General features: G+C 39.4%; 1 protein-coding gene across 1 annotated transcript in view; it reads right to left on the bottom strand.

Annotated features, from left to right (window-relative positions):
* Nucleotides 1-19,820, bottom strand: part of LOC113122715 (neural-cadherin) — a 245,826-nt gene extending 226,006 nt beyond the window's left edge. Inside the window, exon 1 of the mRNA XM_026294237.2 lies at nt 18,953-19,820. Within this exon, the coding sequence (XP_026150022.1) occupies nt 18,953-19,805 (853 nt within the window). The 5' untranslated portion in view covers nt 19,806-19,820. The remainder of the gene's footprint in view (nt 1-18,952) is intronic.
* Nucleotides 19,821-20,043: the final 223 nt, after the last annotated feature.

Here is a 20,043-nt window from a genome sequence, read left to right as displayed (position 1 = left end):
GTAAATAAATTGCAATGACATTTTAAACAAAAGGATGTAAACTAATGCTTTTGTTGATTGCCTCAATTTTCCTCTAACACCAACAAGATGTTAACATTTTTGGTTTTATGTGAGCTGCTGTGGACTAGTACACATATTCATGACTCCTTCAGAACAGCGGGTCAAATTAGTCAAGTACCTTGGTTTATTTTGTTAAATGATAATTAGCAAATGTTAGCATGCTAACACATAAAACTAAACATTACCTAACTTGTAAACGTAAAGCCTGTTACAATTTACCTGAAAGGAAACCTATGCCTTAGTTCAGCTGAAGAGAACTACTAGTTATGTGTAGTCAATCAAGTTACTTAGTTGAATCAAGAATATAAGATGTATGATGAAACTGATATCTGATTTTATATTAATCAAAACATATTAGCAAACTGGTACATTTTGCTAAACGCATTTAACTGTAAGTGAAATATGAAAAACACGAAGACAGCTGAAAATTTAAAAAAAAAATATAGAAATGTTGAGAAGAAAAGGTGTGAAAAATGAATGGAGACGAAAGAAAACGAGAAGATGAAAAACTGAATAACACTGAAAAACCTTTCAAAATTTTGTCTTTCATATATTCTGTATCTAGTCGTGTAGCTGGATAAACATGAGCTGGGTCAGAAACTAACCAGTTAGACACAAAGGAAGAGAGCGAGAGAGAGAGAGAGAGAGAGAGAGACAGATGAGGGAATTTGGAGAAGAAAATAGGGTTCACCAACTCATCTGTTTCCTTCTTTCATTAAACCATCTACCCTCCACCTATTTCGCCCACATCTCTCTGACACACACATGCACACACACACACACAGAAGTCACTGATGGACACTAAGCATTGCTGTGATCGCTCAGTCAGTTATATCGATCGACCTCAACTGGCAGCTTCTATCTGCCTTTGACACACACACGCGCATGCGCCCGCACACACACACACACACACACACTGATAAGAAGATGTTGATGACAATGACGGAGCAGCCTTGTCTTATTGTGGTTACTGTGGAGAACAACTGCTTGGTAGATAGGGTAATGACATATGTTTGTGTATGACTGCATGAGTGTGAGTGTGTTTGCAGTTCAGGGCTCTGTATGTAAGTATATGCAGTTTCATGGGTCATATTCAGTTCTTACACTTACGTAATATCCTAACACAGACAATTAAACACACACTTTATTCATCTTTCATCTTTTTGATGTTCCTTTGCCTGTACATGAAGGCATTACAACAATTAAAATGGTGCCCTCTTTCCGTTTGCTCTCTGTCTTCCTCTACATCAAACATGACTGTATAACAGTAATTAAGAATGTGTTGTGTTACACACCACTGCTAATCCTGCAGAGCCAACTCAACCCACTATGTTAGCCGATTACTGCTCACGGCATGGGCTTGTGTTATCATACTTAGACACACACGCACACACACACACACACACACACACACACACACACGCACATACACACACACACACACTTCAGGCTCCCCAGACTCCACACACAATGAACTGTTCATGCGCTAAAGTAGATCTCCTTCTACTAAGACACCTTTAGGCATTTGTTTGTTTCTGCAATTAGATTAACCTGACTATACCATTTAGGATGACAAGTGCTCCTTTTGAGTATATTCATTGTGTGCGATGTTGTATGTCTTTGTTTTTGTTTTCACACACACTGGTATGGAGCTGGCCGTGCAGCTGTGCAGAGCCTCTGGCATTATGAGGGTCCATGTTTTTACTCTTTCCTGGTTATATTAAAGGTTATATTGGATGTTAAATGAGTGCTTCAACCAAAAAGATAATATTAGAATCAAATGCTGAGACTGTTGGGGAAGTCCTCCCAAGAGGAATGACAGCATGCAAAGTTTCATCAAATGTCTAGTAATATGCATCTAGGTTCATAGAATAAAGCATTACAGTTCATACAGAAATAATGATTGTTGACTGCAGCAAAGAAAGAAGTAATATACTGTTATTATAGAGACACAAAGTCTGCAGAATATAGTGGAGGGATGGCTGGATGGTTAAAAAAAAGTTTTTTTTCTCTAAAGATAAAAGTATCATAAAAAAGTCAAACTTGCTATCATATTCAGTGCAGATAATCAGGTATTTAGACAGGTATTTTTTACATGAGTAAAAAAAAAAAAAAAGTTTTGGCTGTGGTTCATTTGTATCCATTATTGTGCATCCAATATAATTATTGTCATTGTTTTCCAAGAAGCAGAAAGTTCCGAACTTTTCAAAAATGTTGTTTCAATGTGCATACATACTGAGTATTTAATGGTCAAGGTCAGTTTTGAGTGTATTATTTGTTTAAGGTCATGTTTTACAGCAGGCTCTCCATCTGCAAACGTGCTTTATTGTGGATCACATCTCAGTAACCTTTAGTCCCTGATCCTTCTGTCATTTATTAGATTAACTGTTATCCTCCCTGGAGTAATGCAGGTAATGTGTTACTATCAGGCAATGTGTGTGGTATGCATTAGTGTTGGACAAAATGTAGCTTAAACCCATTCTTAAATAGCACTGTTTTGTTCACATGATTGGAAAACAAAACAAGATCTAAAAATAAACGCAGTCCCTCGCAGAAGAACTTTGAGCATTGTCAACTAATGTATCGTGAGAAAAGCTAGCTTTGCAAACAGTCTCTGACTCTGGAAATCACTGCAAGACTTCAAGGTTTCTTTCTTTTTTTGGGGAGGTGGGGGTTTATCTGCAGCTTTTATGTGGAAGGTTGAACCATAAAAGTCTTGTATCAGGGCCTTTTTATCTGGCAGCCACCTGCCACCTTAAGCTGTAGTAAACCTTTAGAAAAGTGACTAACTAGCTTCTTGTGATACTGTCTGTCATGAAATCCCAGAATGTCCCAAATGATAACAGCCCTGTTACAACTTTACAATACAGAGTCAGAGAGTGTGATGAAACCCTAAAGTCATAGTATTGAACTATAAGCCAGACTGCAGTGCTTCAACTGAAGGAACTTTTGTTTTTATTTAGTTCAATTTAGTACAAGTAAACATGGGAACTCTAGGTTTTATTAACTGTAAAATAAAAATGTCTTTTTGTGCAGCAATGTTACCATGTGTGATCAAAAATGTCAAATGTAAGGTTTTGACAAGATATAAGATGAGAAACAATTTCTGCAAATGAGCCATAAATAGCAACAAAAATAATATGTTGTCCAGTGACATTGCAATGTTACTGACAAGACTTAATTTTTGACAATTCTGCAAAAGCTTAAAATGCATTTAGTGGCAGCATTTTTAAAAAAGTCAGGGAAAATTGTGATTATGAAGGTTGAATTGTCAAGAACAAACCTTGTTCTCCTGCATGAAAGTCAGACATGCTACACAAACACTGCTGTGACCTTCACATCCTTCTCTTAGGACACACTATGCTGTGTACTGTTTGTAAATGCAAATATTTTGTAATATTTTGAAAGGGATAAAATTCCTAGTATACTGGCTTGGATATTGACACGCATGACTGGTTATCTGGTTTAATTAAACTGGTTTAATTTCTTTTCGCTTACTTACTTTCTACTATGGTACTGTGCCAGTTTTGTGATAATAAAAATACCCCAGAGACAATCATCCTTTTTTGGTTCTTTAAAACAGCCCAGCGATTTGAAACAAAGAGCCACATAAGAATGATAGTGAAGCACAGGCACAGATTAGCTGCAGAAGGAATTGGGGTGAGTTTGGGAACTGACATCGACACAATCAATTCTATTCAGGATCGCAATTACACCACAGCCACATGCATTTAGTTACAATGAAAAGCAATCTTACCCTTTAGGCAATTTCAGTAGTGCCAAATAGCACTGAACCTACATGTGATGAATGTTTAGTTTCTGTCTGCAAGCTTCTGATCAGTGAGGGAAAAAGTTATCATACGCATTTTTAAAATATTTTTATATTGGCTTCAAATAGCACTGAAGGTGCATGTAGGGCACAGCAAGTCCTGTAATCCTTGACATCAAAATGACATTGTGCTACTCCACTGTTAAAGATACACCCTTCCCTGTAACTGTGTTCCAACCCAGTCATGTTTACAGCAAATCACTGAGGATCCCAAAATAGGTGCTAACAAGAAAACCTGTGAGAAAAAAGCCTCTTCTTCGCCACATCACTGTGCCATGCTAAACGTAGCACACAGGGTAGAACTTGAGAGGAGATGCATGGCTATTTTCTCTATAAACTTTCTCCCAAAACTCTTTTTGCCTCTCTATTCTCTCTCTACTCTCTATTCATCCTGCTCCTGCTCTCTCTTCATATCGAATTACTATAATCAATCCCATTGCTGGTACAGTGTAATGGGGATGTGGACACTTAGGTCATTAATTTTGAATAAAATGATTTACATACTCATTGTAACTACAAGTAACCCATGCCTCCTTCCTGAGCCCTTCTTCTATATGTTTTCCTCACATTTTGTCCCCACTGTGATCACTGTAATACTGAGAGACCACTATGGCTCTGACCTTTGCATATTTTCTATTACATGTGTGTACTGTTACTATTGTAGCAGTAGAAGCTCCCTGAAAAGCACACTGGATATGAATTTCAGCTAAATTTATATAATTCAAGTTGAGGGTGCTCTTGCAGATGTGGCCATAACAGAGGTCTAATTTAACTGATTTGCTGCTGTAGTCTTCCCTCTGCGCTGGAGCTGTTTCAAACTGACAGATGAGCTGACAAACAACATGGTACATGATGCCAGCTACACTTTCTGCAGTGGCCACTACTGTAATGGGTAGATAGAAGATCAAGCACTTGTAGGGCATTATTCTCTGTGTGTGTGTGTGTGTGTGTGCGTGTGTGTGTGTGTGAGGGTGTGTGTGTGTGTGTGTGTGTGTGTGTGTGTGTGTGTGTGTGTGTGTGGTATTCCCATGTGTGTATGTGAGCTAGAGAGACAGAAAGAGTGGCTTCCAATCTTTAATTCTCAACTTGTCTGTCTTTAATCAGATGAACCGACTTCCTCTGGTTCAGACAGGAAATCAATCACAGTAAAGCACACCAATCACTGCCTGTGTCTGGGTGACCCATACAAATTCCTTGAATATATGTGTTTGTGTGTTTTTATATCCATAGCTACATTAAAAAATACGTTAATCCCTGTCCAAAAATATGATGCTGTACATTTCATGTTTGTTTGTTTGTTTTATATGGGTGTGTGTATATGTGCTTGTGCATATCTGCTCATTTGTGGGCATGGCTACACCCTTGCATTTATTCGTCTGCATGTGTGACTGCTTGAATTGTTTTCATCTAGTAGGTGTGTGCGTTGAGTAATGATGTGTAGAAGACGGCTCAAAGACATATTCAAACACTGCCTATTGATCTGTTTGACAGTCTCCTCATGTCTTTAACACGGCGTAGGATTGCACAATCACTCACATTGATAGCATGAACCAGAGGGGGGGGTCTCCCTTGGAAAAAATTGACACTGAAAGAATAAGTGAAGAAAAGTTGAATAAAGCAGCCATTTATCAACAACTGTGGAAAAATGTAATGGGGTAGGAAGTACAAGGAGGAGAGAAGATCAAGAAGAGAAAAATGGTGGTGTGATTAAAAAAAAACAGCTAGTGTGAATGGTGGGAGAGATCGCAGCAAAGGATGGAAGAAGGTTCATGAAACAACAGCAACAAAAGAGAAGAAAGGGAAAGTATCAGGGGAATGAGGAGAAAAATAGGAGAAAGAAAGGAGATTCGGTGCCCACACTCCTACAAGATGGAAATAAAACACTTAAATCATGTTTCACATCAAGGGACATAGAAGGCAAGCAGACAAGCAAAACTGAGCATGGCTATATGAGATAAACAGAAAAAAAGAAATAGAGAAGTAACAAAGGGAAAGAAGAGCAGAAAAGAGCTGTCCTGCGTGCTCAGCATATTAGAAGAGGAGCTGTGGGACAGTGGTTAGACAGGGGAGGTCTGACACCACACACATTCCTCACATACTGGCCTGATCCAAACATGTGTGCGCTGACCCTCCCACGCACACTGACACACAACACACTCAGGCATTAATTGATCCCGCTGCAGCAAATGCCGACAGAAAGGCTAGACACGAGGAAGCTATCCTGTGGCCTCTGCCCACACACAAATAAATAGGCTACTCTCACTATATTAGAGCAATGCACACTTCAATTAGAGCAGCTACAGAAGCAACATGACTTAAGCATAGTAGATGACCTTTATTTGGGTGCAGAATGCATGGAAGAAAGAGATTATCAACATTTTAACATCCAATTTTATATGGTTTTCTTTGCCTAAATACTTCAAAGGGAGTACTACAAACTACTGAATTGATTATATAACTGTACTCTCTCCAATAAATGAAGTTTTTAATGTGGTACATCAGCCACTGCCAAAGTCTCTGAGGTAATTTTCACACCCAGTAGGTTTAAAGTAATTATTTTGAACCTTAACCACTTCCTCCTTAACTAAGGTTGTTTGGACAGATGAGATTAGGATGCAGACCATAAGTTTACTGAGATGGAGCTATATATAAGAACATAAGTAAGCAGTGAAAGCTATGATGCGTGCACACATACACACACACACACACACACACAATTTTCTTCCTTTCTTTTGTCCAAATGATGGCAATGGATAACAGTGTATTCTGTATATTTCCAACTGTTAAATTTGTCCAGTCTCAGTCCCCATTGATTTTTTTTTTTCTTATTTTCATTGCCAGTGCTGGCAAGTACGGCTGGTTCATTGGGAATTAAACTGCTTACACATTTCCTGTAAGATATGGGAATATGAAAACAATCCGTTATCACATTAATGACAAGCAAACACCTTGATAACAACTTGTGAGAGTAATTAATGGGGACATTTTCAGTTGTTTCATTTCTTTTTGATTATTGTGTTCTGAATCCCTATTTCCCAAACCAAAGCATTCTCTCTCAATTAACAATAGTCACCTTCATACTAATCAATGCTTACCATTTGTTTTATCATAGTGGCCGGACTATTAACATATCAAAGCACAGAAGCAAATCTGAAGTCCACAAACGAGATGTTCTCGTCCCCTGTCCACATCCTGTCCATAAAGATCACAAACAGAATCAGCAACAAAGGACAGCCTTAAAAGCCCCTTTTAAAAATAGCAACCACCACTGCAAACTCCATGCAACATGTTAGCCAAGACAGCTCAACAAGATCCACAGATTTCAGCATTTCAGTGTGACTCTAATCCACACCTGGTGCTTTGCTACTGAGGAGTTTACTCAAAGGCATCTCCCAGAGATATGAGTGGGGCTTCCCCCGAGTCCTCCACTGAGGTTGGGTTCAGAAGCTTCTTTCCACCACCTGACAACATCCTCACTCAGCAGTTCACCCTCTTCCTGAACACAGCCTTGACCAAGCACTGTCTTCTTTCTGCTGTCACAGTTTGCTAGAGCTTCCTTAGCCAAATTAAAGTTCTTCTTCACATATGACCTTTTGCATCTGTGACCTTAGCAGCTGTAGTAGTCCTGGTTTGCTATTGCCCATCTAGTGCTTAGGTTTACCAGGTCTGTCAAGCAGTCTCCTGCTACATCTAATCCAAGTCATCAGGTAATGTGCAGTTGACAACTCTGTTCCTCTATTAATCTGAGTGATTAGAGACATTCAGTCACAGACCTGATTATCCATCCATCCATCATCTATACCCGCTTATTCCTTAACCAGGGTCACAGGGATCTGCTGGAGCCTATCCCAGCTCTCTTTGGGTGAAAGGCAGGGGTACACCCTGGACAGGTCACCAGTCCATCACAGGGCCACATAGAGACAAACAACCTCACACACTCACACTCACTCCTATGGGCAATTTAGAGTCACCAATCAACCTGACATACATGTTTTTGGACTGTGGGAGGAAACCAGAGTACCTGGAGAAAACTCACACAAGCACAGGGAGAACATGCAAACTCCACACAGAAAGGCCGGGTTGCGAACCCAGGACCTCCTCCTGTGAGGCAACAGTGTTAACCACTCAGTCACCATGCTACCCCAGACCTGATAATATGAACACAAATTCAATCATCACTCTTTGGATTAACATGGTACCAGGTACACTTACGAACCACCATTTGTTGTCCAACAACTAACACAGAATTCCAGAAACTAAACCTTACTTGGATTCTGCCATTGACTAGTCCAGGAACTTCACCTCTCTGGACTTCCACTGTAAATTACTATGAACTGTAAATTGCTCAACACTCAGAAAGTTCACCTCCATACACTACTGGCCCCATTCACCTCTGATTTTCATTCTCCACTTTTGGTATAAGAGTGCATTAATCCATAAACCATGGCAGGCTGTGATATATCAAAATTAATCTTCCAGTTTCTCAAATCACTGGAGTATTATATAGGCACTCAGTCTGTAAATAAAGAAATAAGGCCTGTCTAGATTTGTTCTTACCCAATGCCCATTTTACAATAGCTTCTTTTAGCTATACGCCATATTCGACTATACCAACCAGATATTTTCTGCACTCTATGTTGAGCTGAGAAGGTAAAACATGTAATAACTGCAAAGACTGTAATCAATCTTTAAATCTTTAAAATTTTGTTTACTGTAACTGACAGATAATGGGTATATGGAGTGGGGAAAAAATTACAGGACAAAAGAGAGAGAAAGACTGGGCAGTCATTTTCACTATGAACTAATGGCAACTGTGAATTACTCTACACTCAAAATGCAGCAATATGCATTTGGAATAAAAAAAAAACTGCAGGCACAGTGTTCTTGAGTTACTGTTTTACATTTATAATAGTGACTATTTAAGTAATACAGTGTAGGCCACTGTGAATCAAACACTGTGCTTTGACTTTGAACTATGCACTATTGTTGAAATATGTTGAACATGAAATGACACCATGGGTACTGGTGTTAAAATATATAAATTGTGGACCATAACTTAAAAGCAGAAGGAGAGGTAAAATATAAAACAGTCAAAATTCCATTAAAAAGGCAAGCACAACACTAAAAATCAAATTTACTGCTTAGAAATTAAAATTGATCTGGGCACAAAGTGTTACTGTCAACTACAATGAATTATTCATAATGATATTTTGGAAAGTGTAACTATGCAAATGGACTAAAACACTAACCTGAAAACCATGTAGATGTTTCAAGCCAGCTATGTTTGTGATCCTGTGGAAATGAAATATTAATCAAGTCAAGAATTTGCAAAATAGTCTGTGACAGATTTTGCAATGTTGTGTAGTTTCTTTCAGCAGTAGCAGGTGAGAATCTTGTCAGGCTCTGCTGCTGCCCAGCCTGTGACCTGCTGTTGGTTGTCTGCTACTGTAAAGGAGACTGCTTCCTGTCCTGGCAGCCTGCAGTCATCTGCTATCAGGTCTGTTAAACACAGAGCACTGGTGTTATGTGATGAGTCTTTCTCACACCTTTCCCATCACTGATCAGCTGCAGCTTTTGTCCTTTGAGGAACAGAGCAATGGCGTAGAATTACATGTAGATTATAGGGACATAATTAAACTATCTGAGATAAACTTAAAGTTATTATGTGAAAGTGCCATAGAGAAACTTCTATTCAGTCCTGTCAAAGATTAACACCAAGTTAACACTAGGTTAACTCTAAAGCCACAGCCTGATCTTGGAGCAAAGCGGAACTCTTTACAGCGTCAGAGAGAGGTAGTAATTTAGTGATGCACATGAAGCAGGAAGCAGGAGGAAGGTGCAAATTCTCTGACTAGCAGTCATAAAAGCCTGAAACGTTCTAGTGGAAACACCCAGTCTACGCTTCTTGTGTTCAAGGTGTTCAAAAAGCAGGTAAATGAGAAAACTAGCTCATTAAACTGTGTAGTAAATGAAGATGATGGCCAAAAGCTGAAACTATTACAGACATAATTTCTGATTGCAACACAAACCAGTGGGAAAAGTTTCTGCCAAATGCAAGTTGTCCCCTAAATTACACACACTGCTGTAAGTCTCAGCAGTGAAAGCATTTACCTCCTTTTTCAAATCAGGGAGGGATGGACAATTACTTCTTATACAAAAAATATTAAAACTTTAAGCTCATTGAAAAGCCTGAACAGATTGGCAGTCTATCACAGGTTTGACACACGTAGACACACCAGATATGACTAATTCTGTTAATATGATGAGCTGCTGCTTTCTTTTACATTGTTTTTACTGAAGTGCAACAACCCACCCCATTATAACCAGACCTGTGCCCTTATAGAGAAAGCCATTTATGCTTTTGGACTCTGCCTCTCTGGTACATACAGTACTCCTCAATCTGGCTGCCAGCACTGAAGCCTTTATATAGTAGCCTCCAGAGCTGCACGTTGTATTTCTTCACTAGCCAGAGCTTGTCCTTTATCATTACTACACCACTCTGTAGCTGAGCCAGCTTACTCACCTATTCACCTGTTCTCGTCATATTGCTTTCCAGTATTAGTGTCAAAGATGACACTGGCTATGTTTCTTGATGCACCAGTCCACCTTGGACATAATGCTACTGATGGGACTGGTTTCCAAAATTGTTCTGTAAAAACAAGCCTACCTTGGATACATGTCTTTTGTGCATAAAATGTGAGAGGAGACCCTTTCAGCAACGAAAGACAGATAGGAACACCTCTCTGACACTAACATAACGCAGAGAAAGATAACACTGAATTTAAGAATAAGAATAAGTTACATTTTCTTTCAACTTTGGTGACAATTTCAGATGTGTGTTGTTTTTTGATGTATTCTTGGGATGGTGCGTCAGAGTGACATTTGTATTTATCCAAACATTCTTGGTCTTCAGAGTATGTCCAACAAAGTTTAGTGTGTCACTGACCTTCCACATTTTTCAGTTAAGTATCTCTACTTTTGCCCAATGTATTGTTTCAGTACAGATCTTCATGTTAACCTTTGAAGATTCCCTAAACACTTCATCTACCAACATTTTGCTTTGTGCAATATTTGGACTTCTGCCCAAATACTAAAATTTAATGACATTCCAATCAGCTTCAGTTGTGCTTTGTGTAAAGTGATAATTAGAAATCATTAGCATGCTGACACTGGCATTTACATCAAAGCAATGCTGTGTCTCAGTAGAGCCTTATAGAGCTGCTTACATGCTTCAAATTCTTGTCTAAATCTCAGACCAAATTTACCTAAAGTTGTTTTACTTGAGGCGGGGCAGCACGGTGTGTGTGAGTGGTTAGCACTGTTGCCTCACTGCAAGAAGGTTCCTGGTTTGAAACCCAGCAGGGACCTTTCTGTGTGGAGTCTGCATGTTCTCCCTGTGCTTGTGCGGGTTTTCTCCAGGTACTCTGGTTTCCTCCCACAGTCCAAAAACATGTATGTCAGGTTGATTGGTGACTCTAAATTGCCCATAGGAGTGAGTGTGAGTGTGTGAGGTTGTTTGTCTCTATGTGGCCCTGTGATGGACTGGGGACCTGTCCAGGGTGTACCCCTGCCTTTCACCCAAAGAGAGCTGGGATAGGCTCCAGCAGATCCCTGTGATGCTAAATAGGACTAAGGGGGTATAGATAATGAATGAATGAATGTTTTACTTGAAGCCATTTTAAATATATGCTACAGTAAAACATTTGAAAAAATGTTATGTGAGGTGTTCAGATTTGGACCTTCTTTAATTGGTCATCTTCAATTTCATATTTGGCAGTTTACAGCACATGACTCACACTTTAAGTTAAGTAGAAATTATGCTGAGACACATTAAGAATGTACTATTCTGGTACATAATCTTTTGGTCATTAGGTGACTGTTTCATCTTTTCAGTTTGAAAAGTTTCAATTGCCACTGTGAAGAAGAAGGTCAATAAAATCAAAAGCAGTAATTTTAAAAGGTCATTTCTAAAAGGGAAGAAACTAAAATGCCTATTGACATGCGTAGTTGCCCATATGTGACATTAAACAATAAAAAGCTTTTAAAGTTTCACTTTGAGATTGATGGATTGCAGGTCAGGGCTGAATCAGTTTATAAGCCTGTCTCAACCATTTTCAATATGAGGCAACTTCAATCTTGTGCTGCAATAATATAAAACCATATTATCATCGCATTTTACTGAGCAGTAGTAGAAACCCATGTATATCTTTGTTTTTATGTTTTTTATTACTGTATACATTACTGAACATGACAGATTATCATTACCATATTAACTTTACTACAACAGCCTTTAACAAACAGGCCAACCTCAGAGAATGTTTGGCAGTCTGTCCTGGCCACCACAGTGCATTTGGATTTGGATGAAACTCTGCCAAACTGGTCTGTGTCACAAAACAGGAAGACAGCACTGTTCTTCCAAAACAAATGATGCTGAAGCTTTCAGAGTTTCTGTCAATGACAGATGGTGGATGGAGTAAAAAGTCTATTTAAAAAAAAAATCACTTCCATCATGCTTATCGTCTGTAAAACCAGACAGAGAACAGAAATTGACAGTATAACAAGACTAACTGTATGGAAGACAACACTATCAACCAATATATTTAAAGTATGACACTAAACTTGAATTTTATTTAACTGGTACTTCAGTATATGCCCACACTCAAACTGGAACTTTGTCTTCTCATTATAAATATCAGTTATATTCTGTTTTAACCACCACTTCAACTAATGCTATACAGCTTTAGTTACAATGCCATTTGCTTTGATGTCCTCAACCTTAACTTTTACAGAAATAAAAAGGCTCAACATGGTATATATCAAGTATGTTTTATATAGCTTATTGTACAGTTTCAACTGACACATAGAGACAAAGATTTGTGCACACATTCACATCTACAGGATATTTAGAGTCACCACATTAGATAATCTGCATGTCTTACGACTGTGAGAGGGAGCTGGAGCACACAGAGGAAACATATGCAGGGAGAACAGGCAAACACCACTCAGAACGCACCTATGGGCCACTGGTTCAAACTCAGAACCTTCTTGTTATAAGTGCTAACCACTGCATGACTGTTCCGTGCTCTAAAATCAAACATGTTGCTTTTTATCATTTAATGCCTTTAACTATCGCATCACCTTAAATTGGCTTGTGAAACTCTAAATGCTCTAAAACCGAGCTCTTGGACAGTTTTTTATCTCATGTTCTGGTGCCAAAATAAGAGTTTTTCATTCCTCTCTGTGCACAATGCGGAAAATACAGTAACTCTGTATTGTCCATTGAACCAGACAACTGTGCCAGTAAAACCCAACTATTCCACAATACATCTGACAATATCTGAAGCTCAGAATAGGGATTTCTACAAACTGAAGTTTGCAAATCATTGGGGACAGACTGGGAGTCACTAATCTTAAAGTGAGGAAAAGTGAGTCTTTCTCTACTGGCTCTGTACCAACCATCACAGGAACAGAAAATATTTTGTTAAAGCAAATGAAAAGAGCAATGAGGAATATCTGTGGAAGCTAAATAATTACAGTCATGGCACTACACAGAATTTGATGTTTCTTAATTAACTATTTATATAAAATACTATACAATTACTAAAAAACAAGATTTACTAGATTCGATTTTTAAGAGAATATTGGCGAAGAGCAAGCAAGCAAATAGGGAATCATTGAAAGTCTGTAGTGAGATGCAGTTTAGCTGCCCTGAAACACCTTGATGAAATCACAGTGTTTTGGGATGATGAGCTGAACTGTGTGTGTGTGTGTGTGTGTGTGTGTGTGTGTGTTGACTCTGTGGGTTATTTTATTTATTTATTGTATGATGGAAAAGGAATGCAATGGAATGTGACAAAAACTATTCAACTGGATTTGTGTGGGTCAAAGCTAACCACGTGTACTCATTGTGTATGCATACACGTGTCTGCATAGAAGACCAAGTAAGTGCTATTTAGGCTCTTTCAGGGAACAAATGGATGCAGACTCTCATCTCGATAAACAAAAGACAAGCAACATATGTAGCTAACAGAGTTCCCTCACTGCCATCTGTCTGGATATGAAATGGTAATTTGCCAACCCAGAACTCACAATAAGCACAGTGTTATATTTTGTGTGTGATTGTACAGTATGTGAATGTTTCACCATATGTGTTTGACAAGTAAAATAGCAATTCATGTACATTCTGATGACTAAAAACACAGTTCATGGTAGTCTTTTGTACGTATGTTAGTAAATACATAGCAGGTTTTTGTTTGTATGTTTCTGCATCTTTGTGTGTCTATGTGTTTGGTTTAGTTGTGATTGTCAGAGATCTATGTGAGATTAACTGAAAGTTGACATACTTAAAACTGTTTCTCTTTGTTAACCAAGCTACAGATATACTCTGTCTGCACACAAACACATGCAAACCTACAGTCTGAATTTACTGAATAAACACTACTGAGTCACTTAAGAGGCAGAGCCACTTCTTCGTTCCTAGAAACGAGAGCGTTGGCTTATTTCCGGGTACTCATTTGTCATCTTTGTAAATCTCACATTGATACTGCAGACAAAATGTTTAAGCTGAGGCAGATAATATTTTGATACACAACAATTTAAACAAATTTAAAGTAATTAAAGTAAGCTTAATGAAGTTGCATGCTGTTGAACGTTATTAACCTATTTATTAAGAATTCCAAAATTATATTTCATTTGTACACTGTGATGCTTTTAAAAGCAACTGACTGCTTTACACAGGATTATCAAAATGACATTTACAAATATTTTGCTCAAATAGTAGATTTAGATGCAAAATTTACCCAATTAGAAAAGACAAGAAAACTGCACTTTATATAATCTGTATATAAAACTGGGAGATAAATGACAGCTAAATTGCATTTTTTAATCAAACCTAATACAGTTGTATAAACCACATGTATGGTTTTAATTAACCTTAAAACAGCACACATAGTTTGTCTTATATGGACATGATGTGTAACACATATCAGAATTATGCTAAGAAATGTCAAATGGCTGTGTACAAGTGTTACAGTAATTTGAATCAAACAGGAATTCAGGGTTTACAGTCTAAAGCTTTATTTAATGAACATTGTTGCAAACCCTGACATCATATTGGGAACAAGTAGAATTAACTGAATCCAAGCCATATGGCAGGTGTTTATTTTTAATCTCTATCAAACAACATGTGATGATATGATAGTAGCACTGAAAACAATTCACTCACTGTAACATAGAAAGTTTGTTAATACTGATCCCACTGAGAATCAACATCCCGGTGGCTCTTTGCTTTGCTTTACATTTTAATCAGCACCATAACAAGTTGAGATTTAAGACCCAGCCATAGTCAAACATGTCAAATATGGCTTTTGGGGAAATGGTAGGCATATCCGGCATATCTGGGAACTGTAAAATGCAAGAGAAATGTGGACATTCCACATGTGATCCACTAAGGCCCTCACATCTGAACATTTATTTTTAAAAGTTATACCCAAGGTGTATATTCACAACAGGTGAATACAAATTAACAAATGTGTTAATTGACCATAATGTGGGTCTCCCATCATCAAGGCTACCATGTTCACTTACAAGTGCATTACAATTACCAGCTAAAATAACAAGGGTGAACTGGCTGAAAATGGTAGTTTAAGTATAGCAGATGTTAATACTGACAGACACGGGAGAAGAGAATGTGATCTGACAAGACAAAAATTAGGAGTTTTATCAAAAAAAAGTCTCTGAAGGTGGACAAAGGACTGGAGTGTGACTTAAATTAATTATTATACTGATTAACCAAATGATGTCTTTCATTAATCATTATGCCAACAGGACTTGGTGCAGTCAAATTGCAGTGTTGACTGTTTTAAAGGAGGAAGTAGCACTATTTTGTTTTAAATTAACAGCTTAGCAATAAAAAAAAAACATGGAAAAGAAAAAAATCTTGTCATTTATTTTTCACGTATTTCTTAACCTCAAGCCTTTAATACCTAATCCATACACTAACCTTCAGCAAAAACAACTCTGCAGTCTAAATTGAATGATTTACCTCTTGGGGGTGTGCCTTTCTCCCTTAACGTCCCCACTTTGTGACCATGAACTGAGTTATTTCCCCACATTGTGTGCAATGCAATTAGATGCACACAATAAACTCCAACACTAGCCTACTTATGTGCAGCACTTTTAAAGCGGGCCACAAATGCAGAAAAGAAGTGATTTTAGATCCTGATACATTACATGTATCGGGATCACATACACGTCCATACACATCCATCCCTCAAGGACTCATGTCAGAAGCTCTCTGTGTCTTGATGTGTTAAACTGTGCCTCCACTCCAACTAAATCCCTGAAGTGAGAGTGAAAATAAGAACCATAATGTAAGAGAGCAAGAGAGAGAGGGAGAGAGAGCGAAACGGAAAGACAGACAGAGAGTATGAGATGGGATTACGGGGATAATGCGAGCAGATGGAGGGAGGTCGAGGCTCCAGCAGGACTCTCCACTCCAAACGGATTAAGAGACTTCAACCGAGCCACCAACAACCAAACGGATGCCACGTTCCTCACGCTTCAGACAACGAGCTGAGCCAGGGCTCACCCCTTGCCACCCACTGCTAAGTCCGGAAATGAAAACTTGCCGCCTTTCAGCATGACGCAGTAAATAGTTAGGGCCTGGAAATATATTTCAAACTCTTATCAAACACATTAAAGGTTAGTCTTTTGGGCTTTTTTTAAACCCATCCATTTGGAAAACATTTACGCTGATCCTCCTCTTTAAATGTAGCATTAACATGCATCCTGTTAGAGGAAAACACATAAACATTCAGATGTAGATGCAACCAAGGTACACTAAAGATTCAATCACCCAAAACAGCTCTGGTCTGAAAGGGATTTAACCACATAAAAAACAATATGTGATGTGTCTCTAATCTCCGATTACACTAAGCTGTTTAATACTTAATATATACAACTCGTTCTTATTGTATCTGGTTGGGTTTAGCTGGATTACACTCTAAAACACTTCAAATGCACTAAACTTTAACTTAACAAAAATGCAGATGACATGCTTGTCTCTGGATTTCATAAATTGTATTTACATCTCTTATAATTGATTTTAAAAACTTATTTTGTTTCGTTCCTCCTCCACCAATACCCTGACAATTCATTCTAGACAAGAGTTATTTTTGAAGCTGTCTCCTGTGTGTTTGATTCCTGTTAATTTGTGAAAAAAATATAACAGTCTCTCAGAAGAGATGAAACCAGTTTAACTTTTGACTGTGCAGGGAAAAACATCATCTACTAACACATTTCATCAGCTTTGTTTTACTTGCTTAAATTAAAAAAAAAATTAAAAAAAATTGGAGACCTGCCTACAACAACACAACTTGGGTAAATTTGAATGCCAAATGTCCCAGCTGAGTGCCTGCTTAAAATCAAACAGCAGCTGTTCATAAGCTATGTCTTCAGATGGTTTATGCCATCTCTGTGGATGGCATAATGCTGCATCAATGAGATAGTGTACCATTTACCACTGAAAACATATATATTTTCCCTCAGTATTAATGTGTTTAAGAAGGCAATAGAGAACTCTGCAGGCAGTTACTGGGAATAAAAATTAGCACTGTATGCCAAGAGCAAGCTCAGCTTCTTTTCTGCATCAGGATAGTTCTCATCCCCTGACCAATAGGTCACATCAATTGGGTCACTCCCCCAGTCAAATGCTGTTAGCTAGTCTTAACAGAACAAGCTGTAGAACTGCATTTTTCCAGTCAAACTCCACAGACACGAACGGATACACAGCTAGAAAGTGCCACGTCAGTATTTGATTTTTTCACAATGATACATATTGTTTTTGCACTCACTATTCAAATATCCACTGCAAATTATAACAGTCAGTTGGCCCAGTCTTTCATCCCTTCACATATGCATGTATTAATACGAATATGTCCGCATGTTATCTCCCCCTCTGTCTCTCTGCTCTCGCTCTGCTTTATCCGCAGGTGATAATTAACCTGTTGCTACAGTGGCCGTTATGCGCCGTGCTTCTCCCCTGACATCCCAGCATCTGCTGCTGGCAGCAGCAACAGATACAGTACATTTATGCTGCCCTAATTCATCTAAGCACATGAATCATCATCAGTGCTAATGAATGTCACTCAGTTTAACCTCTATTGTAAACACAGGACACTGACACAGCTTACAGATAGACTCTGCTGGGCAAGCCTGATCTTTTCTGAACTCAGAGCCTAAGGGGCATTGGAACTGGATAGTACATGGACCTGAGACTGCCTGGGAATACTAAGGTCAGCTGTTAGCACTCATGGTGGCACTTACCACAGCAAGAGGATGTGCTTGGACCCAAGCTGAGCTAAACGGGTCCTTTACTCAGCCATTAAAATGAGTTTTCTGACTCTGAAGCCCAACCCCACCCCCAAATCACACACACTCATGACCTTCCAACAAGACCAGAGAACCATATCTTAAAGTTTCAAATCCAATGTTTCAAACACGTCTCCAAAGAAGGATTGATAAACTACAACTCAAGATCAGGTCAGATGTATATGGTTTTACTTTCACCTCTTGTTTAATGCCACAGCAGTAAAGCCTATGCTGTCCAGTGGATTCGAAATGAAAGTCCAGTGAACCCGAGAGAAAATTTCTAAGAAAGAAAATTACTTACATTTTCAGCATCATTAAACCAATGTTTATCTAGTGATGTAGTGAATAAACATGAACTCGAAATGGTCTCAGGCTTCGGTGACTCTCTATTAAAAGTCCACAAACACTGCAGAATGTTCCTGAGTAAAGTATAAAAAGAATTTTGGGAATCAGATATAGGCACTTCGGTAAGGCATGGTTCCTTTCTGTGCGTATTTACGCACAATAGACATGAGAAATTCAAACAAATGCTATTGAGAGGTTTAAGACACATGTCTGTATAATGCACAACGTGTCTCACGGCGAAACCACAGGAGGTAAGAAAGGTCTCTCCAACTTTCTCCCCTCTCTCTTTAACTCATTATCACGCAGAGAATCGCTCAGTCACACACGTGTGCTCGGTCTTTTGCTCACCTCTTTTATCCTGAACTTTGACGGTGATCTCCACTACAGGTTCAGTCTCTCGGTCCAGTTTCCGTGATATGACTATATCTCCGCTGTCCCGGCTCACGCTGACCGGCGAGCTTTCCACGTCTGGCTCTACCAGCTCAAACGTAGCTGACTGAAACCTCACCGAGTTCAGGTTCATCACCACTGAACCGATCCCTGCATCCTCTGACACATTGATAAAAATAGGGCTGTCAGATTCCAGTACTGACCTGGACCTTCGCGCCAGTGCTTTAATTTGCAATTTAGGTTTCCTTTTACCCTGTTTGGGGTTTACGGAGGGCGCCACGGGCCATTGCCTTGGATTGATTTCCACTGCTATTCTCTGACTCGTGCGAGGAGGCCAACCACGGTCACGGGCAAACACTTGAAACTTAATCGTTCCATCCAGGCCAAGGATCGAGTCTACCAGGAGGATGTCGCCGGTTTTGGGCACCGCATAGAAACTCCCGTTTTTGGGCAGGGCAAAGTAGATGAGCTCGGCGTTCTTGCCGCTGTCGTCGTCCCGCGCAGTAACCGTGTAGATCGTCGTGCGGAGCGCTGTGGCATCATCCAGGCTCAGTTTAACGTCGGCAGTGGGGAAGGTGGGCTGGTGGTCATTGGTGTCTAGGACATCCACCTTGATGGACGCCACTTCTGTGATTACCGGAGACTGGACTTCCTCCTCTCGGGAGAGTCCTGTGCATTGCCCGCAACACAAACCAAGACCCAGTGCGTATTCCGCCCGCTCTTCCCGGTCCAGAACCCCAGAGGTCTTCAGTAAAATATGTCCCCGTTTGTGATGCGCGAAGATATGGAAATGTTCGCTCCCTTCTCCCATGAGTTTAAAGTGCGCTGCCGTTGAGCCGGATTCCCCGGTACCGCACAGCCTTTTTGAGTTGAGCCGCTTTAATGGGACACTCAGTCCATTGACCCGGGAGCCCGGAGACGAGTTCTCAAACACATGCCCGTGAAAGAACGGCACCTGGTCCACGGTCCTGTTCCCGAGTGAGTACGAAGCCAGTAAGGGTAAAAACGCAAACCAAAGCATGACTGGATATCTCATTGGCTCCACTACA

Source organism: Mastacembelus armatus, chromosome 3, assembly GCF_900324485.2.
Source record: "Mastacembelus armatus chromosome 3, fMasArm1.2, whole genome shotgun sequence".
NCBI lineage: Eukaryota > Metazoa > Chordata > Actinopteri > Synbranchiformes > Mastacembelidae > Mastacembelus > Mastacembelus armatus.
This window is presented reverse-complemented; position numbering and strand designations above follow the sequence as displayed.